Source organism: Hirundo rustica, chromosome 6 (assembly GCF_015227805.2).
Source record: "Hirundo rustica isolate bHirRus1 chromosome 6, bHirRus1.pri.v3, whole genome shotgun sequence".
In the NCBI taxonomy this organism is placed as follows: domain Eukaryota; kingdom Metazoa; phylum Chordata; class Aves; order Passeriformes; family Hirundinidae; genus Hirundo; species Hirundo rustica.
Window position 1 is genome coordinate 53,195,439 of NC_053455.1, and position 26,874 is coordinate 53,222,312.

The window sequence follows — 26,874 nt, forward strand, 5'->3', positions numbered from 1 at the left end:
AAACAAACCCAGGAATTTTAAACAACGAACTGGAAAGTAGTTCTGAGGTAATTCAGTAGTTTTCAGGATTGTTACATTTGTCCAATTCTCTCTCTTCCTCTCTGGTAGTTACAGGAAGATGACCCAATGGTGACATACAGAACTTAACAGCAAGGACAAACACCTGACAATCCTCCCCCAGAGACCAAGTCTCATCTCCCATGGTAATCCACAATATTTCTTCATTCATCTCCATTCTGATGTCCCAGTCTGGTACCTTCCCATGGCTCTCTCTTCAGAGAAGCAAATGAGAAGCCAGGACCTTGGCTTTTCAGATTAACAAATCCGAAGAAGAACCTTAGGAGATTATCCAAGCAATTCCCCTTTCCATGTCGTACTATTAGCCTCACACGTCATCCTCCATCAGAAAAAAATAATACTGCTCAAAATTTTTCAATCCTAAATAGGATGAGCTCCATCTATTTAAAACATTTATTACTGTTTACACCCAATCTCCTTTGCTAGAGAATCTATTTGCTCACCATATTCACAAGGGACAAGGAGAAGAGTTTATCCTCTTCATTTTATTTATCCGAAGACTTCTCATGTCTAACCTCTGGCCATCTCAAAACAGTGCCCACTTTTATTCTTTGATTCATGCTGGGCTCAACTTTGTTATTTGTGGAGACAACAGATGCGTACAGTATCTACGTTTGCCCAACTGAGGTAGAGTCATCTGCACATGGCATGAGGAAAAACTGGAAACAGGAGTTTTGTATAACAACAGAGCTGGATGTTATAGTGCACACAAATACATTTCAGTTAATTTCTGTGTGGCTGAGTCAACATAAAATCAGTGCTGTAAACCCAGAAGGTGCAGCACTCAGAGGAGTTTTAACTGACTTAGAAATGCACACTGGTTTGTGTCTTTCCAGATAAATGGCTCTTTTGTTGCTTGCATTTCAAACTCACATGGATTTGTGTTCATATAGAATTATTCTGAAATAATCTTCAGAGATTACTAATCCAAAGTGGAATAGGTCACTTAGGCTGAAGAACCTCCTCTGATGTTAAGGACATGCTCATCTTTTCAAAAACATGTATCACTTTACAGTCATGTGCTGCATTCATCCAAGTTAACCTTCAAGTATAAACTAACGTTTTTGGAAAAACACAAAGCACATCCATAGCCAGGCTATTCATAAAGTTGAAAATAATTAAAACCATAAGTTTTTCCCCATAATTTTTGCTTTTCAGTTTTGGTTTCTGGATAAGCCCATTTTCATATCACATGTTTGAGATGTATATTGCTTGCCCTTTTTAGTCAAGAGTATTTCAAAAGGTTTTTTTTTTTTAAGCAGGCAACAACAAAAAACATTAATACTCAAAATTCAGAACCTTCAGGAAAAGCAGGGTCACCCAGGAGACTTATCACAGACAAGTTTGTAAGTTATAAGGTGGAAATACCAAGACACCCACAAAATTTTGTAGATCTTACAACACCTCATGGCTTAACTGGGGGTCTCAGAATCTCCTCTGCAGACTGTTACACTTAGTAGGAAACAGATGACAGCAAAAGTAAGCAAAAGCCCCAAAACAGAGACTTAGAGATAAGTCCATGTTGCAGGCCTTCCTCTAACTTTTAAACAAGGTAAGAAAAACTTACGGAGAGGTAAGAAAGACACTGAATCACACACAAAGCTTGGGTGGACAAGACCATCTCAGGCAGTCGAGTATTATCTGTGGAGATGAGAGATATGAACAACGAAGAAAACCAACCCAAATCATTCTGTGATTCTAAAAACATCTGCACTTCTTAATAAAGTCCTCCAGAAGATCCAAAAAGAATTTAACTTAAAATGGAAGTGCATGGATCTTAAAACACCATGACAGATGCGAAAAAGGTTACACTTACAATATACTCCATTGAAAGATAAGAGAATTGAAAAAGAGTTGAAATTGCAAACAGGTTGACTGTAGTGCTCTGATGTGGTTATTTTTCCAACTCAAAACAAAACTAAGAATGGATAAAGCACAATAATTGAACCCTTTGACAGCACTTAGTCAAGTGAGACATTATATTACACAACGAATACTTGCAAGTAATTAGATACCAATATCAAATTATTTTATCACATTAATCTACAAAATCCAGAAGCTAACATCCATTCAGTAAGACCAGATTCTAAAACCAGAATGTAGCTGTTTAACAACACAGCAGTAACATTACTGTAAAATACACCACAACAATGGCACTCTAAGTTGTATAGTGGAGACTGATATGTTTGAAGAATAAAAGCTGAGTCCAGAAACACTCAGAAAAGAAAAATTGCTGTACTTTTGCTATCATGTTTCCTACTAAGTGCTGAAAGCACCTTTTCCGTAATACAAGAATAAAAATGTTACAATGCATTTGTAAGTGCTACACTGAGCTCTGTGGTGCAGTTGTTCATCGAAAAATTATATATGTAATGATTCTTAAGAGGTTAAAAATATTTGAAGGGAAAGAGGGGCAAAAAACCCCTCACCAAATAAAAATCTCTGCAGCTGACGAGGTGCACTGAAGGATAAATAGATGTCGTCGATAACTCTTTATTCAGGTCCTTAAAATTATTAATGTTTGAGAAAAATTGGCTCACAGATCAGCTAGCTAAGGCTGAAGCATTTAAAGATTAACTCCCTTAAAACTCTAATCACTTCAGGCCTTAACTGTCTAATCTGCAAGCCTAGTTGTCTCTTATGTCTTACTTAAAATAAGACGTGAAATGTTCAAGTATCAGATTTTTTCCTCAGAAAAGATGCCTTATACCAAGGTGGCAAAACAAAAGTAATGCTAAGGGATGATCACTTGAATATTAAAAGTATTGCTTTTGACTGAACATGTAATGATTTCCACAGACTCTGCAGTGGAAATTTTCAGAAGTGTACGAGTTCTGTAAAACACTTCTACTTTAAAATCTGGCTGCCTTTTAAATGTCTTCAATTGAATGCAACTTTGAAGACAAATGAGCTGGATTTTGGTGGGTTTTTTTTTGTTTTTTTTTTTTTTAATAGCTTTTTTCCTCCCTATTCCAACTGTAAAGCTCCAACAGAAGTAAATATCAGTTAAGAGCTCAGCAGTACAGCTGTAATTCAATAATTACGTATGTAAAAATGAAGTGGGAAATTTGTACAAGACCAACTAGATCAGTCAGAATACAAATACACTTTGACCAGTCCTTACTCTCATTTGTTCGCATTTTTTTGTATCTCAGTGTTGGGGGTTAGGTTTGCTCCTTTTTTTTTTCCCTTATAGAATTTTTCCCTTTAAGTTACTAAGAGACTTAGTACTGGTGCTTACATGGTGCTTGACCAACACAAAGGAGGTGGCTGAAAGTCGGGAGGGGGAAGATCTTGGGGCAGGAAAAAGAGCTGGGAGCAGCTTGGCTCTTCTTGCCCTCGGCATCGGGGAGAGAACGACCAAACTGCTGCTTGCTGCGGGAGAAGTCCACTGTCAACAAAAAGTCCAGTCCTGGGAAATCTACCATCAGCTGCTTGTGTGCCCAGGAATTCTGAGCTCCTTTGCCTACCCTGCTGGAGGCCGGGAGTTGCGGCTTCTTCAGCACTGCTCTTTTTGCTATGCTGTAGCCCCCGCACCCCCCTGCCTGTCGGGGACACCCCGCCGTTCCAGCCACCAGCCCGGGAGTTTCCACTGCTGCAGCTTGGTGCTCTCGGAGTCCCAAGAGATCAGACTGCACTGGGCTTTGTGAAACAAACCCCTCAAGGTTCTTAGTTCTGTTTATTATTAATGCTGGAATTGTTGTTGGTTTTTTGCCTTATTATACATACTAGTAAAGAACTGTTACTCCCGTCCCCATACCTCTGCCTGAAAGCCCCTTCAATTTTCTAAATTAAAATAATTTGGAGAGAGGGGATTTGAATTCTCCACTCATAGAGAGGCCCTGCCCTCCCTAGTAGATACCTGTCTTTCAAACCGAGACCTCAGGTTAGCTGGAATTTGAAAGTTGAATCCAGTTTTCATTAAAGACATATTTCACATTTATTTAAGAGTTCATATCTAAAGCAAAAACAAAGGTGCAGAAATACTAAGCTCCACGGCAAGGGCTGTACACCAAGGAGGAATAAGCTGATTCCGACTCCTCATTTAGAAGGCAACCTTCCAGATCCCAAAAGGGCATGTGCAGCCTTTCCTTCTATCTTACTGTCAAAACACATGTAAGTGGTCTTCAAATGGTTGTGTCAAATAGCACTTTTTACCAATTAAAAAATAAATGTTATAATTTAAGTAATTATTTGGATAAGTAATTACCTTGTCTAGAAATTCATATTAATTTCTATACTTGACCACAAACTTGAAATCCAAATTACTTAATCATGACACTACTGCTAACACCACCACGAGTTACAGTGGGCAATTTCCTTCCCTGCTACTCACAAACTGCAGAAGCACATCATATCCAGTTTAAAACTAAAGACAATGTAACTGTTTTCTAGGCTGACTTTCACTGGCCTCATTAAGATTACCCTCCCAACACTGAGTAATGCAGATGATACCTAGTTTAGCTAATTTAGCCCTGGACAAAATGACTTTACAGTGTAACATTACATACCAAAGCTTCCTCTGATGTATAACTAATTAGGATGTCTAGAAATTTACACAGTCAAATTAAAACTGTGATAAAAATAAGAAAATATGCAGAAATGTAAAGCTAACTCATCCAACCAACATACACTCTCAAGCATTCTTTCTACAAGAAAGAACAACAAGTTCAATGGTCCTAATCTTACACTGCTCTTATATGTCTCAGCTAACTTTACAGGGTTATTTTTACACTTAAGCTGCATCTGAAGAAACTTCTCAGAAACAGACTATGGAGAAGGATACCCAAACACTTCCATTTAAAATGTCATGGGGGGCAGCCATCAGATTGGTATGTTCTAACCGCATTCTTTCAAAAACCAATGACTGAAATGCTTTTCTGAGCCAAATACTTTATTAAGAATGAGCGAAAATCTCTCTTTACCCCTCAGAGTCAGCTTACTTCCATGGAACTGAAGAAACGCACTCTGACTTGCATTTGGTCAATAAATTGCAGACAGACTGCTTTTCATCAAGTAAAATGAAGATGCTCAGATTCTAAACTGAAATTGTTCCTTACATTTCTCTTGAATAGCCCACAAATCTTCTAGCAAATGGAAGAAGAGCACTTTATTGCTTCTGAAGCAACACTCAATATGTATCATATATAACATTAAGAAATATCGTATCTTACAGTTACGTCACACAATTCAACAAATGGTAAAAACGTCTTCATGCCCTTAGCAGTTTCTGTAAGTATCAATAATCCATTGCAAAAGACTTCAGGTATGCTTCACAGCAATTTGCAGGTGGCTTATCAAAGTTCCTGCATTCAGTTATAAACAGAACAAAGTTTAAAGCTGTGAAGTCTCTAGTGAAATGGCACATGCAAAAAGTATAAGGTTAAGAAAAATCTCCTTAGGTAATTTCAGAGGATGCAGACAAGCAGGAGGTGTGAAAAAACACTGACTAAGACCTCCTGACAGCATCATTCCCTCAGCAGAGAGTCATGGCTTTACTCACCACTGACAACCAGAAGACACACAGTTGAATAACAAGACAAATTAAAGTACTTGATCTGAATAAAACTGAATAGAGTATACTTCTTGTTGAATTCTGGACAATGTGTTTTACTCCCAATCTCATGTAGAGAACATAGCTATCATGCTGCTCACATAAAAACAGGCAGAGTTTGAATAACTCGTAATCCTTTAATCCAGAACACATATACACCAAATACAACATCCTTCAGCGAAGTCCAGAGTGCAATTACATTATATAATGACCCAATTTCTCTATATATTGTCAAATTACTAAAACTACAATACAAAGTAAAAGGTGAAATTGGGTGATCCTTCCTAGAGAAGATGTTCTCAAAATGATCCCTTTTCAGTCAGTCAAGGGCAGGTCCAGTAGGCCCAGTTTGTCCCACAGGAAACCGGTTTATCAAAACTGGACTCAAAGAAAAAGTTAAATACTTATTTGATGTGGTTTTCTTATTTAACTTTAAAATTACCTATACAAATCCATTCTTTGCATTGTCTTAATTATGTCTCAGAAATCTGATCACATGAATTCAAGCCACAAGGATAGTGGGCACGCAGGGTTGGCAAAGAGAAGAGCTCTCAAAAAAACTCTCAGAGCATCTTCATCTATCAGTTTTTGGCTGGAGCTCAGACTAATGGCATCTCTACAAGCTACAGAGACCACCAGGGGCCCCAGAAGGTGTTTTCCATCTTAAAGCACTAAAGCTTGAGGGGTGGGGGTGTGCATAGGTCTTTTCCACTATTTCCCCCTTGTCTTGTTTCATAAAACGCCATTAACAACATTAATAGACTATGTAACTGTTAGATCATTTAGGGACACAATCAAGTTCTCTCTGCTGGAGGGTTTTGAGATGAGACTGGACAGGGTGGTAGGATAATCTCAGCTATGCTTCCTTTCCCAGGAAAGCTGGACGTTTCCAAGTCCTTTCCAAATTGGGCTGCTCTGTGATCTTGTGATCTGTGGATGTATCACCCATTACATGTCAATACAAATTACCTCATTCAACCCACCTTATTTGAAAAAAACAAAAATTAGAAAAATCCCACAGATTTCTGAATTCTCAGGGAAAGAATTCACAAAAGAGCTGAGAGGGATGGGGAGAAGTCAGCGGCACACTGAGATCATCACCAGTAATCAGCTGAAGGTTTTCACAGCAGGAGAACCACCTTTGAAAGAAAACAAGATTCAAACTGCAAATCTCCGTTCAATCTTATCATTAAGCATGAAAAGCTTTGGCCTTTCTCCTTCGTGAGAACACAGTGAAGAGAGCTTGACATGTTTTTCAGATACAAATCCTGTCTTTTTTTTCCATTTAACAGAAACCATACCATTTCACACAGATCTTTCAAAGAAGGGGAAAGTACATTTAAGAGGATATTAACTCAAACTTTCTCATAGAACTAAGTGCTATTAATAAATATGTCTCTCTTCAGTCTCATATACATTTGTCAACTATTCTATTCTTACCTTTTCCCCCCATCTCTTTTTCCTTAAGGTATGCCCTTTTACCCCCTTAATGATATTAAATCTCCCCTTAAGGTGACAAACAGAAACATGGTAATGCAGCTTTTCTTCTTTCCTTTCCATGAACTAATGTTGATTCCTGTTGGACTCATCCAAACCTTGAAAAAAACCTCCTGCCAAAATCTGACTTTCATAAGTGATTTATTTTAGTTTGGAGTCCTGTTTTGCAGAGGCTGAAAATCTGATCTCCACTCTTTGACCTAAACCCAAAGACTTCCTCCCCTAAAATACCCGATAAAACTCACAACCCTGCCCTGCTCGCTCTCTTTCTCTTCACTCTCACCCTCTCCCCAGCCCAGGGTAGGAGGGGAAATAAATGGATTCTCGTGCTTATAACAAAGCCTTGTCTATTTCCCTGCCGGTGTTCCGCTCTGGACACGATGGTCAATGTTGCCACACGACAATACTTTAGTACTTGATCTCTGCAGTATCTCTAACACTCCTCAATCTTCATTAACTAAAATTTTATTTACCACACTTGGAAAGCAGATCAAAACTTGACTGATTTGCCAACTGGCTGAATCAATGCTCTTAAATTGTCAGATTTGTTTATTTGGAAAGTTTAGTCTTAAGGGCTTGCCTAATGAGTCATTTGTGAACCGATACAGAAATAACATTTTGTCACATTAAAAAAACTAAAAAATCTCTCCCTTAGAAAGGTGTTTCTTGTGGTGCTAAAATCCTATGATCAAACTTACATGGGAGATAACACCTGGACACAGATTAAGATCCACTGCTTCAAGACAAGCTGTGCTTACTTATTTTCCCATCCTCACAGGCAGTCAGACCTGTTGCTCTCTCTGAACGAGATAAGGAAGATCCGTGTGACAGAGTAAATCTTACCATGACTCAGCCCCTGCAGTTGTTCGAGGCAGGATCAGCCATCCTGGTTGAACCTCGGAGCTTCCCCCGTTTCAGCAGGGCTCAGCATTGCCAACCTGCTGTTATGCAAGTGCACCACAGAGGCTGCAATTCCCCACGCTGTGGGGGAGAAAATTGTGCTGACCCCAATGATCAGGGCATCGCAAGCCCTGAACCCCAAACTGAGGCCAGGATGTGAAGAAATGAAACCACAGAGCCAGAGAAAAACGAGTGCCCAGCCTTGTACACCAGCTCAGGGAGGTAAATGCCACCTCCTCTGCACCAGGGACCAGAGCAGCCAAACACCAGACTCCCTTCCCTGCTCTTCATGGAGAGCACAGCACACAGCAATGGTATGGAGCAAGGAGCTGAACACGCCTGAAAAGATAAGAGAGACTGGTAAAAGCTGCTCTGTTTACTGTCTGTGCAATAAACTCAGGGAAGTCTCGGGTGTCTGTGTCCTCTCCAGCCGATTCTGCCCCACAATACAAAGACTCGAATTGCAACATTTCCTACAGCCCATCTCCTCCTCTAGCTCATCCTGTCCCAGAAGTTGCCAAGTTCGCAGCAGTAAAAGTTTCACTCTGACTTCTCAGAAACCTCATTTCAGGATGTGACCACAGTCCTTCAGCTCTCTTCAGTATTTTTAGAGACAGCTATTGAGTGAATACACGATCCAGATGAGTGAGAGACACTTTTTCATTGCATCCCACAAGAGACCAAGGAAGGGTCTCTTCTCTTCTCCAAGAGACCAAGAAACAGCACCTTGGGAATTCACTGTTTAAAACAGATCCCCGCACACCAGCCTTGCTGACCGTTTTAACAAATCCAGTTTATTGGGATATTATATTCATTTATTTTTTAATCTAAATTATACAAATATGCATTTGTAATTATTTGAATATGACAGTGAGAAGTCATCTGCCATCTGAAGGCTGCTCACAAAAACATAAGGGCACAAATAAGCATTTCTTTTAAACACACTGTTTATAAATTCACAGCAGACATTTTCTATATTCGAGGAATATTTACTTAGCTGCGCATACCAGAAAAAAATTATCTTCTGTTAGCCAAAATTATTGTTCTTGAACCCATTATCTATCCCCTCTGCTCACTAATTTCTACCCATTCCCTGTTGAGTTAAATAATAGAGATCATTACATGAAGGCAGATTATCTTCCAACTGCAAGTGAAAGAAATTCCAAAAATTGCAAAATATAATGCAAACTTACCAACTCTATTCCCTGTGGAAAAGGAGTGTCTTCCCAGTCCTTCTGGGGAAATCTTTGTATTATTTTCCCCAAACCTTCGGTTGGTCCTGCTGAAAGATAAAATTCAATTACTTAAACTGGTGGAATTGAAATCACCATACATTTGAGAACATTTTCAAAATATACCAAATATTAGTAAGTTTTTTGCCACAAGAGGCAGAACACACTCCTCAAATGTGACTTTGCAAGTCATATAATAAATACAATCTTAACATTTTCCAGCAGTAACACAAGGAATCACTACAGGAAGTGCATCCAGCTTCTGCCTCTCATGCACGTTTTCAAAATGACAAGATGATTATTGATAATTTCAGTCTCTCTCTAAAAACAGCAGTGAGTTAAAGACTAATAAAATGGATAATGTGATATTTAAAAAGAAAGCAAAAGTTTCTCAATAGCAGTCTCCCAAAAGAAGCCTGTAGATTGAAATAAATCTCCAGATTAAAAGTCCACATGATTAATCCAGGACACACTAATTCTTTGCCTGTATTTCTCACTGGTTTCCTTGGACAAGTCAGCAGTGGTTTTCCCCACAGAAAAACGTGAAGAAAGGCTAGTAAATTCTGATAACTTTCTGATGCAACTGTCTTCTTTTTTACATGTTCCTTTTTTTTGGAAGCACAGTGCTATAGATAAATTTTGGAACGCACAAATACACCGCAATGGTAGTGCTGCATCATCCTGAACGGTACACGAATGCATGTACAAACAGGACTTCTGTTTTTCACATTCTGAAATCCTGCGGTAAATACTGAAAAAACCTTTTCCTAATATTCAACCTAAAACCTCCTCTGATTCAGCTTCAGGCCATTCCTTCAAGTCCTGTGGCTGAGGAAGAGATCAGTGTCTGCCCTGCCTCCTCCCCTCATGAAGAAGCTGTAACTTCAATGACCCCCAGGTCCCCTCCCACTGGGCTGCTCGCCAAGGTCCTCCATTCTTCTGTCTGTCCATATATCAATGGCAAAGTTGAAATTTGCAAACCATTTAAAATGCCCTTTTAATAGCTGACCCATCATATCTAATTAAAAACATCTTTTCTCTGAAGATGTATCACAAAAATTTGGAGATTAAGTATTAAATTGTTAAACATTTTTCTTGTCCAAATGCTCAAAGCTGTACTTGATGTTATGGAGCCGTCCAATTTATGCATTAGTAGTAGCAGTTCTATATGTGTTGCCTCCTCTGCAGACACCCAGGCAGCAGCAATGAATACATACCTCTCCTGGCTTTAACATAAAAAAAAAAACATTTTCGGTCTGACAACTCAAGTCTGCTAGCATAAATCGATTGCTATAGTGACAAAAAACAGGCCTCCCGCTAAGCTTCCTAATTTACGTTTGACTTTGCTGCTATCTTAAAACCCACAATACATCTTACAAGCGTTTAGGCAGAAGGCAATCTGATGGGTTAGTAAAGAAGTGTTCTCCCCATTTTGTGCATATTTACACTTAATCTGTGATTGTCTCTTGGGAATAATCCCAGACAGATGTTCTTAGTACAACGGACATACAAACTACAAAGAGGTAAAACTCCCAAAAGCAATCCTACCCCCAAGGTAGCACACACTGTGACTCCCAAGGGCAGCCTGCTGATGAACTGCAATAACATGGTGTTAGCTATGACTTGTATGTATGAGATCAGCAAGTTAAAAGCCAAAGGGAGCATCATGTTCTAGAGAAGCTGCAGAGATGCCTCAGAAAGCAGAGCTCACAATGTGCCAGAAACCGAGGAACAAGACAAGGCTACAGCTGCAGCTTTTGTAAGGAAAAGGAGCTCTATATCAGACTGAACAGGGGTCACCAATCACTGATCCCACTGTTTAAGTATTCCCCTCATGTACTCTATCAAAGCATTTCCGTTCCTTTACGCAGACAGTAGAAGTGACTATGGAACAGGTGACTGCATAAAGGTTCCTTCATCGACTCAGTGTCAGAAAACTTCTCCCCTTGTTGAGTTAAAGTCTCAAATTACCACGTTATCTGCTTATCCTAAGTCATATCTCTGTCAAATCTCTTCTTCCTCCAGCTGTTCTAAGGCTAGCAGGTGGCACAGAGATAGCAAACAATGCACCCAAGGCAGCAGAGAGCACAAACACTGCAGGAAGAGCACAGCCAGGGGATGAGGAGGCCAACAGCAAGAAAGGGCAGAATGACCCAGCTGAACAGAGATATCCAGACTTCCTGGAAAGGAAGTATCAAAGAATTACAGCAGCAAAGAGTCCTGCTATGTACATGCTCCCTACATTTCTCTGTGGGAAACACAGGTGACTTTTTTAAACTCTGAATCCAGTTCACAAAAGACTGAGACCTCTGACACTACCCACTACACTTATAAATAATGACATCCAGGAAAGAATTTTCTTCTCAAAATTTCTTCTACTTGATCATATTCTGAAGCTATCAATCCTTCTACTTTCCTTTTTACTTGACTGCTACAAAGACTCTCCCTACATTACAGTATAGGAAGCTCTTAATTCAGAATTGAGAGATGTACACTTTCTAAAAAAAGGTTTTAATAGTCTCTCCTTTACGTCAAAATCTTATCAGGTTTTTAGTTTGCTTTCCTTAAACCACTAATGCTGGCCATCAGTGTTAGTTTTCTGCATGTAATTCCCATTTTGCTTTCAAAAAGGATTCTAAACTTCTGTAGGAATTTACCCTGAAGAAAATGATGTGCCTCTGAACATTTCAGAAAGCCAGACTGAACTTCTTGTGCTGCCTGAACTTGCACTTCAGGTCACCTCTGGTATCAAAGAGAAATCACTCCATATCCCACGGAGCACCCCCCTCCAAGAGGTGCAGCAACATGTCCCTCCGTGTGTCCCCAGAACCAGCCTGTTTCCACTGTTGGGAAAACACTTAAAAACCTAAAATGCTTTCTATCTACCTATAGTTCAGGCACAACTGATTTAATATCCAAGTTCTCAATATTTTTCTAAAAGAATCCTTTCCAAAACAGCCTCACAGAAGCCTCACAAACATTCCAGGTATTAAACTGTACAACTTAAGGCCCACAGCAGTAAAGCTGAATCTTCAGGAAACCGTCAACTTAAATCATCCTTAATAGAGAACATTTTCAAAAAGTTTATGGAACAGTGCATGGAGGATGTATCATAGAAATGTAACATTTTAAAGGGAAAAAAGGGAAGTGAATAGTTCTGTGCTCAAGATATGAGCATTAGAAAGTATTCACATAATTTCATTCACATTGGTCTTATTTTTCTACCCATATCACATCAGATATGTGATATCTGTTATGAGTTAAGACTCATCAGATATGAGTTAAAAAATAAAACCAAAACACCAACAGAAAAAGCACTGTTAATCCTTCCACAGAAAAGTGCTGTGATACTTATAATGCATAAAATCTAACTATTTCACATGATTTCTTACGCTGAATACAATACAGATAGGTAAGAAACACTTCCTATCCCAATAAAATTTGGGTTGGCTTGGGGGGGGGGATTGATGGTTTTGCTTTTTTAAATGAATCTGCACTCCTTCAAATTTAGGTCAATTCTTCAGGATCTCAGAGTTTTCTATGTTTGCAATCATGAGGTAGAATTCATTGTAATTTGATAAGTTTGAAAAATAAATAAAAATTATTCCTTTCAATTACAAGAGTGATCTGCAAGTTGCCTTCTTTATGAAAAGTTTAGACAGAGATCATTTGAAAGAACCTCCTGTGCAAGAGAAGACCCAGCAGCTGCACTTCCTTTAACAATAGATCCAATCCAGTACTGTATGCTCACCACATTTCCCCAATACTTTATACTGCAATTACTGTTGATTCTCTGTTGACATTTTTCAATCCAACCAGCAAAATATCAGCAGAATTGCAGTGAGTCTAAATCTCATGGTTTGGGGTGAGGGGTTGTGGACACTCTCTGCCTTCAGCTGACTTATGTCAAATCATCCAACTTTCAGCACAGCAGTTGCCTCTGAAGATAACATTATTCAAGAGGTGGCTGCAACTCAACATCCAAGTGAATTTTAATTCTTGACTGCTTTAGCACAACAGGAAGAAATAGAAAAATATCAGGTCATGGGATTTCAACAACCATCACTTGTTTCAATATACGCTACTGATAACTGCTGACAACTTTGCAAAAATATTGAAGCTACATGAGGAAAAAAGTTAAAAAGGTGATTCAGATTTTCCCATTAATAACTTTAGGTTTTGACCACATTCCCTTCACTCTGTATCCAGTCTTCTTTCAAGCCCCTTTTATTAATTAACACTGAAAGGACTTTCCCTCAGTATCCTGGTGAAATTCCTATTAACTAAAGCTAATTAAACAAATTTGACACCACATTAAAAACATGCACACAGTGAACACCAGTAGCAATCTCCTCAGTTAGTGCCTGATAGTATCTGCTTTACAGACCTACTAAGGTTTCAGAGGTTTTAAGAACATTAGGGAAGATTTCTTCATGGAAGGGGTGATCAGACACTGGAATGGGCTGCCCAGGGAGGTGGTGGGGTCATCATCCCTGGAGGTGTTCAGGGAATGACTGGATGTGGCACTCAAGTGCCACGGTCTGGTTGGCACCATAGTGTTGGGTCAGAGGTTGGACTTGATGATCTCAAAGTTCTTTTCTAACCCAAATGATTCTGTGAACTGTCACTCATTAACACTGGCACTTTGGTTTTAAACTGGAAAAATAGGCCATTACAGTGTCAATGGCTTCAGACAGCCACAGCCACCAGGAAGAACCTCTGTATCATCAATTAAAGTATGTTTGCCTTTTGGTATCCTTTCCAATAACATGCAAGCTGCCCAAAAACATGGTGGAAAGCCCATAGCTAGGACTGCTCACTGAATCCAGACCAACCAGACAGAAGCTGCTAGAGGCTTCTGAAACCACTTAAACTCAGATGCACTATAGACATCACTCAGACAACAATCTGCTTAATTGCAGTATTTGTGTGTGTGAGCAGAGCATGGGTAATCACTGCACATTAACACTGTGCTCCACATAAACCAGGAATTGTTCTCATTATTAATTACATGAACAAAACATGACTGGCAGTAGCAAGACACGTATTTCCTACAAAACTACTGCCATTATTATTAAACATTAATACTGTTATCTTAATAGTCATTCCTACAAAGCAAAATATTCCTATATTTCAAATTAAGTGTTTTGCTTTTTTTTTCTTTCATTTTGTAGTAAGGTTTTTGTCACGAAGTACAAAAGTTGTAAAAGCATTGCAGTCATTTTTCAAAACTCTAATTCGGCACCTACAGCAATGAATTGAATTTTCATTTTCACTAAATGTGCCTAGTTAAAATAATCATCTTCATCCAATAGCTTTTTCTACCTTTAAGAGGGCTTAAATCTTAATCTATTCAGAATCACAGTTGACCTCAAAATAAATTAGGCTTCAAATTTCAGACATTATATTCTTGCCCATGTATAGTACATACACAAAGCGAATTGCCAAGACCAAACCTCAAATTTCAGCCTGTAAGAATTCTGAACAAGCAGTCCATACCTTAAGCTACTAAGGGAAAAGGCAACTTTTCCTCCCCAACTAACCTCTTCTGATCTGTCCTCTTTCCCCTTCTCCTTTTCCCATATTTTTCTTTAAACAATACAAACACGCAACACATTAAAATTCTGGCATAATTTTCTGGTTCCTGAACCCTAGTCCCCTAAACTCCCTCCTTATATAAATCTTTCCCCATGAAAGGTCGCATTGCCATCTCTTGCTCGCCCTTGAAATTCCAGAAGCGAGCTGTTAATGCAACTTACATTCCAAATTAATGAGGACTGATAAACGCTCTCTTTTCACTTACAAACCCCTGATAAATATGTATTTGAGCACTCAGTATTGTTAACATGCAAAGCTTTGAATGGAAGACACTTTGGTGATCTGCTACAAAGGTATAATTTTCAGGCCTGAAGAAGAAACACACAACAGATCACAAAAACCATCAATAGTTGCACCATGGAAAATAGTTTAAAACTACCACTGTATATGTAAAGGTAATGTAAAGGTAAGAAATAATTTCAAGCATTCACAAGTACAACTTTACACCTTCAGAGTTAGGAACACACTGTCTGTTGTCAAAGATACACAGGCAGGTGGCAGAGCACAGTACCTCTGATCCTTTTCAAAACAGGACCCTAGTACTAAGGACATCACTAAAATCTGCTGTGAAATAAATTTTTTTTCATATCAAAGTTCTTAAATTGAACCTTGCAGAAGTTTTAAACTATTCAGGATTCTTGTCACATCTAGGTGTTTTGGAAATGCTTTTCATGGAAGCACAAAGACAATTCATGTCCCGTCTTGGGAACAGAATGTTCTTGAGGCCTCACTGTAGTTTTATAAACATCACTACAGAAATCTTGATGAAATCAGAGAGAAAATACTACAGAGGATTTTAACTTAGTCCCTGTACAGAAGTCAGTGCTGAAATAAAAGGGAAAAAGAAGCCAAAGGAGAGCTAATATTAAACACCAAGAAAGAAAAATGTTTCTTTGATAGGCTTTAAAATACATGAAATTCTGAAAAAAATCTGTCCAACCCCCACCAGCACATCACAGGGCCGTGCGCATCTTAAAGTCTGAGGTAGCCTGGACATGGAAGTTACATAAAGAGCATTTAATTCTGATTTAGTCAAGAGAATAAAGACTTTATCGCAGCCTAATTGCCACAAAAGGTTAAACAAAATGCCAGTATGTTTAGGAAGATGGAATGAAGACAGGCGTCCCACGATGACCACAAACACGCTCTGTACAACTGGCCACAACTCAGAGTCAGTTCATTTTTAACCAGGTCAAGACATGCACACAACAATCCTGGGAATTTGAACGACAGACGTTCTGGAGGCTTGCCATATTATCAAGGATGCAACAAATAATGGGATAAGGCGATCCTCAGGCTCTTTTTCTTTGTAAACAGGAAAAAAATTGTTGAACTTAGTGGGAGGAGAAAAGAAGTAGTAGCATTTTAATCATCCCCCAAATGTACTGGCACTGCAGTCAGGATTACCTGAAATACTTAGGATAGTCCAAAATCCTGAATGTCTTGGTATTTGATTTTTTGTACTTTTGTGATTTGCAGAGCACAGAAAAGAGTATGTACAAGAAACAGGCTCAATCATTACCACACAAATCACAGGTTGGCACCTTACATGCAGGATCATCCTCCTACTATTGCAACAGATATTCTTCTAGGCAGGCCAACATTCTCCTTACACCTGGCTATCAGAAATAATTTCTATGTGTGTAAATAAAGGAGAGAAATATTCCAGCTTGCATTTTAATTTAAGGTAAAGTGGGAGTAGGGTTAAAATATGCCATATCTCATTCCACTTAATCAGTTGGTGTTTCTGCTGAAAGGAATTTAGCCACTGGTACTCAGGGAACCTCTAAAACAGATCTTCTAGAGGAAATTTACATTTAGGGATCAACTTCATCCACTGAAGCTGTACGAGTGCCAAGTGAAATGAAAACAGATAAATACCACAAAAAGCAGAAGAGGAAGGAAATGGAGAAGAGGGAAGCAGAATGAGGAGGAAGAAGAGGGAATGAGCAGGTTAGAGGCCTATTCAGCTGCAGCAGCAGTGTCCCTCTAATGCTGCTCCATGTGATACAGCACAACAGCACTGGCTGAGGATGTACACAGTGACTTGGTCAGCCGAGACTCCAGCAGCATCTAACCCTTCTGAAGAAATGTGCCAAATGCCACAAACTCAGTATTATCCTTGGAAAAACGTCATGCAAAATGCTGCCTCATGCTGAAAGCCATGTTTGAGAACAAAACCTTAGTGACCAGTGGCAATGAACTCACTGACACTTTACAATGTTCTGTAAAAAGTTACTTAACTTTGCTGCCGTTGCGTTTCTCGTCTTTAAGAGCTTGCGTGGGAACCTCTTCAACAGCACGAGCTGTCCTTTAAAAACTTTTTCTGGCCTACACCTACGAAAGTGCCAGCTGCTCCTGAAGAACCCCCTTTACACCATCATCCTCCACCTTTCACCACCACTCTAATTCCCACAATATTTTATCTAGATAAGTTACTGATACAATTAATGAAGCTTGGCTGCAACAGCAGCACCTCAGGACTCTTCCTTCCAGGCAGAAGTTTGGGATGTAACACACTCCTGGACAAACGCTGTATTTTTGCTGGGTGGACAGTAACGTGGATTTGCAAAAGCCTTAAAAAACAAACAAAAACAAACAAACAAAAAACAAAACAAAACAAACAAAAAAAAAACCACAGACAAGAAAACAACATAAATGTTAAAACATTTTCAAGTAACTGCCTACCCAATGGCTGGCATAATATTCAAGAAATTGGAAAAAAGCTTGGGCAGCTGGCAGGGAGAAAGTTTCCTGCTAGCTGACAATTCCCCTCCTTGTTTGCAAACAAATCACTTTTGCCAGCTTCTGCATAGAAAGGGAAGATCAGACTTCAAAATAAACACTATATATTAAACAAACAGTCTTTTGAACACACCAAATTGAAAAAGACTTCCCAACTGCCTTGGAGAAAATATTTGTTTTCAAGGAAGGTATAAAAATCAGGATGCCAAAACCATAATCAGCTTTGTACTCTGAATCAATGTCTCAAATATTAAAAAAAAAAAAAAAAAAAAAAAATTAGGCAGCTTCTCAGCGCTAACAAATTGTGTTTACTTGTCCAGCTTTAAAAAGAACCCTGTCCTATTTACTAATATGATTACTGTTTTCAATACGTTATCTCCCTTCTATAACCATCCTTTGGAATGATCTTTAACTGATATACCAAATGAATTTTAAAAAAGCTCCACTTTGAAATTTCCTGAATATAACTGTAAGATTCTAATTTTACCAAAACAATTTTACATTTTCAATACTGGTTTTTTCAACACTTTAATCAGCACCTATTTCAGCATACAAAATTTTAATACATTAAAAAAACAGCCTGTGCAATTATCTTTTTACTTTCTGTATGGTAATTTTTTTAACCAAACACAGACAGCAAGGTTAGAATCAGATTTCAGATATTTACACTCCAGAGATGTAAGTGGCTGTAACTGTAATCTGATTTCATGGAATATAAAGAAAGTTATTCATTCTCTAAAATTCAGCAAAACAACTTCACGAAAAGGCTTTCTACATTTTCTCTTAAAGAAGTCTGCTCATATGCTAAAACTTATTTTTCTACATCACTTCATAGGAACGTAATAGGTAAAGAAGACTACATACAACAGTTCTTCTGCATCAGTATTTATCTACAGGATTCCTGAACATGAAGATTCAGGTCTAAATGCAATACTTAGAAAATACCCTAAAGATATTGAAACACTTGGTCTACTATTTAAGTACAGTCATGTTTTATCTTCTACTATGGTTTGGAGGGTTTTTTTCCTATTATGTAATTTTTTTTCCAGAGCAGAGTATACAGAGATAATCTGAGGTCATGGGGTGGGAATCCCACATCTATCATTTTACTGACTAGACACTATTTGTTCAGATACACAAAATAACTACTGGAAGTATCTAATCATGTCTGGTAATAGCCAGAAAAAGTCATAATTAGATCTATGAGCAGCTCAATACAGATAACAATACTAAACAAAATTCTGGCACATTCAACTAAATAGGGAAATATGTTACTGTGCTCTATTGAAAATTTTAATAATATGGTTTTATGGGTTTTTTTAAAATCCTCCTCACTCACTTGTGTGAACACTGATAAACAAGCCAATAAAGCCATTACAAAGAGCAATTCCTTCATATGACATCCTGGGGGAAAATAATAGTCATATGACACAGTAAAAAATTAAATTATGCTTAAAGTAATTTCACCTGAAGTGCCATCTACAGTATCATAATAAATTATTCATTTGGAAAAGCCATATATCTGATCAGGAAATTAAAATTCTGATATGCTCTTTGAGGCCCTAAAGAATATAGGAAAGTTGCAGACTAAATCCTCTATAAAAAGCCTGAAGAATCTTCCTAATATTGTGGTTCTATTTTCATTTTTAAAAGTGCTCATTAAGAATTAAAAGTAAGGGGGGAGGGGGGGGGAAGTAAAAAAACTAAGTAATAAAAACAAAAAACCCCAACCAAACAAAAAAATAATCTGAATGAGAGGAGGGAGAAAAAGTCACTCTGTGAGCACCAAGCTACTGATGCCTGAATTCCTAAAGGTTTTGACCCCTCATCTCAGTCCATGGCTCTGATCAGTTTTTCCTGCTCCACAGCAGTCAAGTGTTCAACACCACTGTTATAGCACTGTAAGCTTTGAATACTTGTACGGCTCTACTGCTGAGTCTATCTTCTTCCTAAAAACTCATCATAGTTCAGTGCTCTCAGCATCTCCTGACCCTGAGCTCTTCTGTTCTGACAGGGCATCTTCACCCTTCCTCAGTTGGTTTCCTAAGGAAAAGAGGTTTCTGTATTGCACATCATCAGTCCACCAGCTTCTCTCCACTCCCTTCAGCTCTCAACTATGAACACGCTTACAATAAAGCAGGAATATAAACTCTGAAATTTATCACTCAGTTGCTATACAATTCAATCCATCATCACACTTATTCTTCTATTACTTATTCTAAGACTTGAATAGGGAAAAATATTTTACAGAGACAGTGTCTCGAGTTCAGCAAGTTCTTCCAAAACTGATACAGACACTAACAGAAAAATATTAGATCTGGTCTGTTTGAGAGAGTAAATTAGTAGTAGCTGGGTATACAGGGTGGAATAAGCATACACAAAGTTTGGGGTTGGGTCTTGTGCTGTAAAAGATGTGTAAACTCTTAGACAAAGACATTTTTCTAAGGCAAACAATGAGACTTCCCCTGAAGCTCACATTTGTATCCAATGGTCTGAACAAGTGGTTATCTTTGAGGGAGAAAGTCACAAAGTTCAAATTCAGTCAAAAAGTAAAGAGCTCTGAATTAAATGTCTCATAAAAAGTGATTGGAAAGATCATTTCAAAAGGAAAGAAAAAGTTTTCATGCCTATTGTACCACAAAATAAAAAGTGGAAAACAATGACAAGCAAATGGGTTCTCAAAACCTATGTAAAATTACACCACTTTCCCTGTTAACAATCACTAAGTAGAACAGATATTTTTTGCTTGAAAAACTACAATGGTTTGTATAACATCATTTAGATCCTGCCAGAAGGACTTCAAGTAAATACTCAGATTGCAAGAAGAATCTTATCCCTACCACATTCTACCTCTGAAAAAGGTAAAATTAGATTGCCAGTGTGAACTATCACCTGAAAAAATTCTGCTGATGAGAAAAACTGTCACTGTACAAGACCAAATGTGTCTTCTCAAGCATTGACTTGTTTCAAAGGCACCAGAAAGTCGGATATATCTAATTAACAGGGAATTCAATGTTGCAAAAGAGTAAGCAAAGCACTTCCCAGAGCTGGCGGATAACTGCATTTTCAACGAAGGGCTCACCAACACAGAGACACATGATAAGTGAGCAGAGAGGACAGTTTTGAGAGACAAAAAAAAAAAAAAAAAAAAAAAAAAAATTCTGGAAAGATTTTTCCATCCCATGAGGAAAAGCAAGCACAGCACCAGAAGACAGTTTCTAAGCTATACCAAGTTCACATATCTTGCAGCAGAAGATCCAGACTCTACTTCTGAAGACTAATCTTTGGTACAAAGCAGACATTGTTTTTCATTTTAAACTGAATACATACAATTCCAAGCACAAACACAGACTGGGCAGAGAATGGACTAAGAGCAGCCCTGAGGAAAAAGGACCTGGGAGTGTTGATTGATGGGAAGCTCAACATGACCCAGTAATGTGCACTTGCAGCCCAGAGAGCCAAATGTGCCCTGAGCTGCATTAAAAGGAGAGTGGACAGCAGAGGACAAGAGGTGAATCTGCCCCCTCTCTTCTGCTCTCCTGAGATCCCAGCTGGAATACAGCATTGCAGCTCTGGGGCCCTCCACGCAAGGACACGGAATCTGTTAGAATGAGTCCAGAGGCCACAAAGGTGCTCAAAGGGTTGGAGCACCTCTCCTATGGAGACAGAGTTTGGGTTGCTCAGCCTGGAGAAGAGAAGGCTCCAGGGAGACCTTACAGCACCTTCAGTACCCAAAGGGCTATAAGAGAGCTGGAGAGGGACCTGTTACAAGTGCAGGTAGTGACAGGACATAGGACAATGGCCTTGAACTCAAAGAGAGCAGGTTGAGATAAGATATTAGGAAGAAATTCTTACTGTGAGGATAGCAAAATAGGTTACCCAGAGAAGCTGTGGATGCCCCATCCCTGGAAATGTTGAAAACCAGGTTGGACACGGCTTTGAGAAACCTGGTCTAGTGAAAGGTGGCGGTATTGGAAATAGACAACCTTTAAGGTCTCTTCCAACTCAAACCATTCTAGGATTCTTAAGGAGAGTCAAGGGGAAGGAATGCAAGAACACACTGTTTTAAATCTATAAAGTAACAGAAGCAAAATGTAAGTTTCAGATTTAATATGCAGCACTTAGGTACTCATAATAGGTAGGAACCATAAGATAAACATCACTCAGCTTTCATTTTCCCCAAATTAGTTTTGACCAGCATATGCACACAACAGATCCAACAGCAGTTACTGAATTTGTTTTTTGTTACAAGAACAGAATCCTAATCAGCTTCAGGTCTGAAACATTTTTACTTCTGGTAACTTTATATAAAAGAGCAGCATCTGTATCACCTACTACTGCAGTTCCTAAAAAACAAAGCTTTGCTTCCAAATCTCACAAAGACAGCTGTAGTGTTGATTGGGGTGCTTCATTAGTGTGATTTAAAATACCTATCCCAGACCAACTGCAGATGCAGTCCTGAACCTCAGGGCAGAAAACTGGGTATAATCCAGCAGTGGTCATATTATGAGGTGTAAGAAAAGGTGTCCATGAGGCTCTTCTGTCACAGGCGGCTCACAGAGATGGAAGCTAATAGCTCATCACTCTCACTTTTCATTTTTTGCCTACTAAATACATCTTGGACCATATACTATATATGGAATACAATAAATAAATATATATAGAATAGAAAATAAATCTTGGAACATTATATTTAAAGAGAACTTTAATTTTTGAGTTCTTGACTGCTAACTTTTCTTCAGCCTAACAGCTGGTCTCAAACGACATTTTCCTTGTGCCAGATGTCAGAACACAAAACTAATGTTTCAACTTGCAAAATACTTTCCATCATGGTATCACAACATTTCTAGCCAAAGACAGATGACCTGTCAAAACAGGAATATCCCTGTCATCATTATCGAGATGGACGCAGCACTCAAGAGTGCTCCCTCTAAAAACTTCAGGGGGCCTCAGGTATCAGTACCTTGTTATTTAAGTTTTTCATGCTCTTTCTACATTGCAGTCCCAATGAGCCGCTCCACACAGCTCTGGCTCTTTCTCTCTTCTTTCCGCAGTTTCAGCTCGCTGCTTCCTGTCCCTTTCTCCTCACAGCTATGGCCAGCAGACTCCAACTGACTGACCACTCCATCACCTAACTCACTCTTTTATCACCCCAAAACTGTGAGGGCAAGGCTGTTTCCACTCTTTGGTGATTAATACAGCTGCAATATATCAGGGGCAAGAGCGCCCTCAGCACTGTCTCCATCTGTTCTCCCACACATCCCCATTTTATACTCAGTGAAGGATTAATTACTGAACACCAGAAATTACAGTACAGCAGCTACTTACATCCAACTGCAATATCTCCACTAAGGGTTTAAGTCCCTTGTCCCCATGCAGATAAACTCTTACAAAAGCCATTTTTATTAAGTAGTACTATTGCCACAGAAAACCATTCTTGCTATAACCTGCTCTCAGCTGTGGCCTAATAATAGAGCTTCTTTAACATATAATTCTCTTTAGTTTTGTGGTTTTTCCTATGTAGACCACATATAGAAGATGCAGGAGAATTCAGTGTTATCACAGGCATGGTGATTCTCCAATATCATTTCTGGTTATGCAGTAGTTTTGAAGAAAACATCAGCTAGGAACACTCTTACATGCCTCTGAATCCCTACCAGGATGTTAATTAAACTATCTATATGAATTGTAACTCATAGAAAGCCTCACAATTCAGTTATTTGACACAGAAGAAGGCAAACTACTGGGACCTGAAACAGTCTTCTACACTCCACATATAATACCAGGAAATAACAGAGATGGAATAAGGGTACAGGAAGTTTACTTATCAAGAACCAGAACCTAAGCAGTGTCCATGCAGTGCTGAATACCTTGTCACCTGAGTCTGGAGAACATTTTAACATACAGTAAGAAATGCATTCAACCAGTCTTGAAAAATAAGGTACATAAACACACGTGAAAAGACCACAAGGCTAAGCAAGGCCTTGAATTTTCTCAATTCTTTCACAGAAAACAAAAATAGCAGAAGGTCTAAATATCAAATTTTTTCACCTACACACACATTAAAAAAAAAAAAAAAAAAAAAAAATCAGCGACAAACAGTCTTTCCTTGGGCTAGAAAGATTTGCAACAGTGGAACCAGAACAAAAATATGGCCAGACACCCTGATGTAATTGGAGTGTATCCAAGAACATTTAGCTGAAAACTCATTAAGGAGCAGAAAGTGCCTCCAGTTGCTGTAGGAAGAAAAACAGATTGATACCCCACTTTCTACATTTTAATTAGAATGTGCTGCTCATGGTTTAGTAACAAGACATCTCAAATTTACATATTAGAGTTTTGAAGCTTCACTTGGGTGAATTGCTGGCAAGTGAATTTCCATGTACCTATCCCAAAACCCAATTTGTTTATTAAAAGAGAAATCACTGCATTCTGTACCTGTCAATTTGGTATTAGTCAGTTAGGTGCCCACCCACTTCCAAGAGTGCACAGCTCCACAGCATTGATGCAAAATGTCTCTCCCAACCAAGTCCACGGACCTTGTACAACATCACTGAAAATGAGCTTCCCAACTGTCACGAAACACATCTGATGTCACTTTTTTGGAGGATTCAGGGAAGTTCAAGTGCTGAACAGTATTACCACAACAAATCTGAACAATGTTGATCCACTCACCAGAGGAATGCTTGCCAGAAAGACTCAGAATGATTCCAGATACTTCAAGTCATCTGAGTTAACATTTGGTACAATGAGTCACATAAGATAAATAGGTCATCTATTTTAGAAGGAGGACATACTGATTTACCATAGTTGTTAGCAGAGTATGCAGTCACAGAACCAAACTTATAGACTGGTATCAGTTTTATAGGAAATAGACCTCTCCTCACTTGGGAATCAAGAATACATCCAGTCACTCCACAACTTGCACTGGTATAGTGTTTAAGCTTTTGCACAACTGCTAACTCCACAGACCAGTATCATCTACATCTCTTAACAACACTTGAAGAAATGCCCTGAAGACAACTTGGAAGAAGAAGTAATTCTGTCTGGTTTCAGTGGGCAGGAAGTCAAAGAAAAACAGCTTTGTCACTTCAGGAAAGCAGTGTGAAATAATCTGACAGCCCAACCGCACTGAGGTAAAGGAACAAATGCCTTTGCTGAAATCAGCCTAGTGCTCCAAATGCTTCTGAACCTGGAACATTCAGCTAAGAAGAAGGATTAAAGCAAGTTTAGAGTTCCTCGAAAAACAGGTATTCCCCACTTACTCTGTGAGCAGTGAAGTGACAAAATTTGGAGACTCTCAAGTACAGAATGTACTGGGTATAGCTGCAATGAAGTGAATTTCCTTCAAAGCAGCCTGAATGTTGCTGTGTTTCAGATACATGACTGCAGGAGTGCTGTTAATAAACCAAACTTTGAGCTGTCACTCAGCAATGCTTGCAGAGCATCAAAGCCTTCTTTGATTCTCACAAAGCTTTTCTTCACTTCTGTCCTTTTGATTCTCTCCCCAATACTGCTGTGGAGGAGTGAGCCAACACCTGGGTGGGGGCTTAGACACTGACCAGGGTCAACCCACCACAGAAGATTCAGGAGGTTCATCAGACTTCCTTTACAGGGCAACAGCATCCAGGCCGCAGGCAGATAACAAAACATGACCTCAAAACATGGTTCCATTTCCACGTGGAGAGACTCCTCCTCAGTAGGATCCTCTATTATTTAAGCAAATTTCATCACTGCAGTACACCTTTCCAAAGAATAAAATAATGGTTCTGACCACCGGAAAGGTTCTGAGATACCGATTCCATGAAGGTGAGGAATTCTCATTGAAAAAGTAAAGATAAACCTGCTTAAAGTAATTTTATCTATTTTTCTTTGTGAAAGTATATTATACTAATGTGCTCTGGCTGAATGCCTGGTCTGTAGCCACAGAAAAGGAACACAAGTCTTGTGGAGGCATGTCTAGAACTCACAAGGAATAAGGACAACTGCTACTGTCACAATTTTGGCTTCTTAGCTCCATTTCCCTGCCACAAGCAGCCATGCCCTCCAAGACATGAGAACAGAGCACTGAGCATACATTAACTTTGTCTTTCTGGATTTTACTGAATAACCCAGTGCCGAACAGTTGTCAAATTTATCATGTAGACAGAGAGGGAACATCCTCAAAATGGAGTTGTTAGGACAGCAGCACCCAAGGACCTGGCTGACAAAAACTTGTCTGCCACTAAAGATACTTCTAAAAGCTCTGACTTCAGGTGATGTCAACTTGTGACATCCATAGGCGCTTTCAAGAAGAGAATCTTCCAAGGCAAAGACCTTATCCGCTTTTGTTTTGATGAAAGATGAATACTGGAATATCTTGACATTTCTGTCTCTCTGGGAATAGATATACACCACATGTGGAGTACAAGGTGGAGTCAGTTCTCAAGTTGCAAAAGAAGAACTTGGAAAAAGAACAAATATGGAACAACTTTCTGCCACTCTGAAAGGAAAACAACTCACAGCTATGGAATACTCCATCTCCCCAAGGAAGAGCCGTGCCAGATGGATTCCAACTAACGCCGTCCATGTGTTTCCTCATTCTCCACACATGGAGCATGAGTGTTCCATCTACAGAGCCTGCAAAAGGAAAGTAATTCCCCCTTTCTTAAGTTTGCAAGTGTAAGCGATGTGCTCAAATTCATGTGAGCCACACTCAAATACAGAACTACAAATTCCGTGGAACTTAAAAACGAAAAATGTATTATTAAAAACAATATTATTATTAAAAATCTGAGTAAGCCCTCCTTCTACACTAACTCTATAGAAAAATTTTATCAACTGTGCCCAAAGGATTCTTACCCCTCTGAAACAAAGGACAAAAAGTTACAGCCAGGGACAACTGTTCTGTACTGCTGTTATCTGTTACCTTTTGTTCTTATTTTTGAACCCTTCAATACTGAAACAGAACCAGATGTATCAGAGTAAGTCCATTCCTCCTGGCACACTCCAGCAATATCTGCTTTACATGACTAAACTTTAAATATTTAATTTGGGAGAGCTGTCTGTCTAACAGTGACAAGCTGCAAATCACTAGAGAGGCACTTGAAAAAATTATTTAAAAAAAAAAAAAAAGAAAACTGAGAGGGAAAAAAGCTAATCTAGCAAAGAAACCAAAGCCAAGACTCCACTCTTACTTCCCTAAATGAAAATTCCAACTGTTTCAAAGGAAAATCACTGGACAGGAGTTTAAACTGTGGAAAGACTTATAAAACTCTTCCAGAAATAGGT

The 26,874-nt window shown here is 38.9% G+C and overlaps 1 protein-coding gene across 1 annotated transcript in view; it reads right to left on the reverse strand.

Annotated features, from left to right (window-relative positions):
- The window catches only part of SBF2 (SET binding factor 2), a 215,968-nt gene extending 189,768 nt beyond the window's left edge, over positions 1-26,200 (reverse strand). The window contains 2 exon segments of the mRNA XM_040066769.1: positions 9,223-9,311; positions 26,107-26,200. Coding sequence (XP_039922703.1) covers positions 9,223-9,311; positions 26,107-26,185 — 168 coding nt within the window. The 5' untranslated portion in view covers positions 26,186-26,200.
- Between the last annotated feature and the right edge of the window lie 674 nt (positions 26,201-26,874).